The sequence below is a fragment of the Suricata suricatta genome, chromosome 13, assembly GCF_006229205.1.
Source record: "Suricata suricatta isolate VVHF042 chromosome 13, meerkat_22Aug2017_6uvM2_HiC, whole genome shotgun sequence".
In the NCBI taxonomy this organism is placed as follows: Eukaryota; Metazoa; Chordata; class Mammalia; order Carnivora; family Herpestidae; genus Suricata; species Suricata suricatta.
Window position 1 is genome coordinate 671341 of NC_043712.1, and position 3688 is coordinate 675028.

At 56.1% G+C, this 3688-nt stretch overlaps 2 protein-coding genes across 2 annotated transcripts in view; both read left to right on the plus strand.

Moving 5' to 3' along the window:
* The first annotated feature begins 6 nt into the window (after nucleotides 1-6).
* On the plus strand, nucleotides 7-1371 carry TMEM203 (transmembrane protein 203). Its single transcript, XM_029919592.1, has one exon. It carries the CDS (start codon nucleotides 103-105, stop codon nucleotides 511-513), a length of 411 nt encoding a protein of 136 aa, XP_029775452.1. The 5' UTR covers nucleotides 7-102; the 3' UTR covers nucleotides 514-1371.
* A 38-nt stretch (nucleotides 1372-1409) lies between these two features.
* The window catches only part of TPRN (taperin), a 10025-nt gene continuing 7746 nt past the window's right edge, over nucleotides 1410-3688 (plus strand). Inside the window, exons 1-3 of the mRNA XM_029920971.1 lie at nucleotides 1410-1435; nucleotides 2634-2668; nucleotides 3176-3327. Of these exons, the coding sequence (XP_029776831.1) occupies nucleotides 1410-1435; nucleotides 2634-2668; nucleotides 3176-3327 (213 nt within the window). The remainder of the gene's footprint in view (nucleotides 1436-2633; nucleotides 2669-3175; nucleotides 3328-3688) is intronic.

Genomic DNA, 3688 nt, shown 5'->3' on the forward strand with positions numbered 1-3688 from the left:
AGCGGAGCCGGCGGCAGGCGCCGGCGAGGCCCGCGGGGAGAGGAGGCGCAGTCCTGCCGGTGGGACGCGCGGCCGGGCCCCAGCCCGCGCTCAACCGGCGCAATGCTCTTCTCGCTCCGAGAGCTAGTGCAGTGGCTGGGCTTCGCCACCTTCGAGATCTTCGTGCACCTGCTGGCCCTGTTGGTGTTCTCTGTGCTGCTGGCTCTGCGTGTGGACGGCCTGGCCCCCGGCCTCTCCTGGTGGAACGTGTTCGTGCCCTTTTTCGCCGCTGATGGGCTCAGCACCTACTTCACCACCATCGTGTCCGTGCGCCTTTTCCAGGACGGAGAGAAGAGGTTGGCGGTGCTCCGCCTCTTCTGGGTCCTCACTGTTCTTAGCCTCAAGTTTGTCTTCGAGATGTTGTTGTGCCAGAAGCTGGTGGAGCAGACTCGGGAGCTCTGGTTCGGCTTGATCACTTCTCCAGTCTTCATTCTCCTGCAACTGCTCATGATCCGCGCCTGTCGGGTCAACTAGCCTCGGGCGGGAGAGAACTCTGGACAGCTAGGATGCTGGACCCTACGCTGAGCTCCTACTTGCACTGCGCCAAAGGAGAGGCCTGGGTCTGGAGGAAAGCCAGCTCCTGCCCTGGCGAGTGCCCAATTTTCTCTATAGCAGTCATGTCTGAAATTGTTCTCTTAGCAGGGCTAGAAAGAGCAGCCTTGACCCTTAAAGTGTATTTTCTGTTATTTCATGCTTTGGATAGCTAACTAACCCTGAACTGATATCCTGAGAAGGACCCCAGACCATTCCTCTGACAGTAAAATGTCCTGATGGGCTCTGGGTATATTCATGGATCCTGGAAAAGTACTCCTTGTGCAAAGGCTGCAAAGCTGGTCTTGTGGATTTCCTCTGCCCAGCAGCACTAACCTAAGAGCTCACTGCCGCATCCATTCAGACAAGACTTAGATGCTTGAGCTCTAAAAAGTGTAAATCAGCTTATGTCTTCTCTCCTGAGCCACTGGGGAGGATGGCCTCTTCTTCATTCCAGCCCAGGAAGATAGGAGTGTGTTGAAAAAGCATGACTGGGACCCTATTTGGAGATCTGTCGCCTGAGAAAACTTTGCTTATGGAGCCCTGCTTGGCTTCCTCTCCCTGCCGACTGCATCGCCCACAGCCTTTCCACCGCCCCCTTGTGGCCGGCACTGTTCGCACACCTGAGGCCGATTGAGGCCTCTCCAAGGGACAGAGAGGAGCAGCTTTGATGATGCTCTTCGGCATCGAGACTTTCGAGCGGTCTTGGTCCACATTTGTTGGCCTGAGGTCTTTAGCTTAAGGTGCCAAATGAGAACGTTTGTTGAGATAAAAATAAAATAAGAGAATGTTTTGCTGAGATGCGCAGTGGTCTCCTGACCTCTTGAGGGGGAAACGAGATGGCTGCCGAGCTGGCCCCTGCTGCGTGATGTAGCCGGCCACAGAGCTGACTGTGGGGAGGCTGGAATTCGCCAGAGCTTCATTGGCCAATTTGGGAGGGTGGGAGGGGGGTTCCCTAGGAGAATCCTTGCTCCCTGCCTGGGGGGCCAGGGAGAAGACCACCTGGGGTAGGCTTCTGTTAAGGACCTGCTGAATAGTTTGGTGTCCTCAGAACCTTGTCTTCCTGCCAGTGTGCGGTTTTTGTAGGCTTTGATGTAGAGCAGGGGGTCAGCGAACTATGGCCGGAGGCCTGTCTTTGCACTGCCCATCATTTGAGAGTAATTTTTACATTTTCAAAGGATTGTAAAACTGAAGAACGCGTGACAGAAAGTGAGTGTGGCCTGCATTGTACAGGGTCTCAAACTTGACACCATTGGCCTTTTGGGTCAAGTCATTCTTCGATGGGGCGGGGCTGTTCTGAGCGTTGTAGAATGCAGCATTCCTGGCCTCTGCTCACTAGCCGCCGGTAGTACGCCTCACGTATGACAACCAAAAGTGTCGCCATATATTAGCAAGTCTCCTAGGGGACAAAACTGCCCCTGGTGAGAACCGCGAGGCTAAGATATTTCCTGTCCAGCCCCTTCTAGAACAAATTGCAGAGCTTCTAGTGAGGCAGCTTTGTTAGCCTACAATGGATGCTGCCTGGCCTGAACCATTGAGATGCTTGAGTTGGAGACTGTTCTAGTTTGCCCCACAGCCACAACAATGTTTTCTACCCGGTATTGGCGTAATTTGTGTCAGAGTCGGATACAAGCTGAGCACTGGGAGTGGACTTTCTTTTATTTATTTATTAAAGTATATTTACAAAATCCCTACGACGCATGACCCCAAGATCGAGAGGTCATACACTCCTCTGACTGAGCCAGTCAAGTGCCCTGGGAGTGGGTTTTTTTTCTTTTAATGTTATTTTTAGATTGCATGTTTTGTTGTATTGTGTTGTGTTCTGTAGTTCGGGACTGCGTGATCCTGTTGCTGTAGGAGTGATTAGCATGGGAAGGCTTAGTTTCCCTTGGAAAGGTGATTTGATGAGAGCCGAGGAAGGGAACACTTGACTTTTGAAAGCTGAAATCCAGCTTATTTTCCCAGCTCATCAGAGTGGAAAGGAGTAAGTCGGTGCAGACCACCATGGGACCCGGAAGCTGATAAGGGCACCCCAGGTTGAAACCTGCCCCCTGTCTGTGCAGAGCTCCAGGTGTCCTCGGAGCCCTGTCCCTGAAAGGTGAGTGATGTAGCAGGCAGTAGCGCCATTACTGGGAGGGGGGAGGGAAAGGCTAGTAACATCTGTGTCGGTGCCCCCCAATTTCCCCTTCTCCCCTTGGCTCCACCGGGCCTCTACGTGCGTGATGGTGCTGTGCAGCTCTCAGCTGGGAGGGAGCTTCTTCATGGCATGTGGGGTCACTGGCACCCCTCCCAGCCTTGGGATAGGGGACATTCAACAGATGTTAAGAGTTGTGTGGGGGAGGCAACAGGGAGAAATGCATAGTGTGGCTTTGGTGGCTCTTTCTGCATTAGAGAGCTGTGTGCGGGGAGCTCTGTGCGTCCTCACAGCTTTTGCACTCCTGTCCCTGCTTGGCAGGCCCTGGATGGCAAAATGTGGGGGAGCGCTTCTCCCACTTGTCTGAGTGACAGTGAGTTCTGTGTGCTGGCAAACGCCAGGGGTTCCTGAGAAACCAATTCCTCAGCACTGGGTGGGTCTCCAGCACTGGCATCTCCATTACATCCGCAGAAGACCGACGACCACAGGTGGGCAGTCCCCGAACCAGGAGGCAGGAGGCTGATGTGCAGCCTGTGCACCACTCACGGGAGCGGGGACAGCTTTCCAGTCCTGGGCAGGCCCTTCTCCCACTGCGCTCGGAGCGCGAGGAACAGGTGGACTGGGTACTGGCACAATAAGGTGGAACCCAGGCCAGCCAAGGTCACCCACCGCTCTGGGCCCTGAAGTTCGCAGGGGACTGCCCGCCGGGACCCGCCCCCGCCGGGCTCCGCCCTCGGGTTGCTGAAGACCAATGGCGCAGAGGCGGAAATGGGGCCGCCAATGAGCGGCGTGAAGGGCCGGGGGCGTGTCCAAAAGGCCCTTCCCCATTGGGGTCTGGCTCTGGAGACGGGAAAGGGGTCAGGGAGCGCGGTCTCCAATCAGCGCGGCCGGCCGTTCTTCCCTGCCGTAGGCGGGGCCGCCGGGCGCGGGGCAGGTCCGAGCCGGCCCCCTGCGGTAGACGGCGGGCGGGGGGCGTGGCCGCGG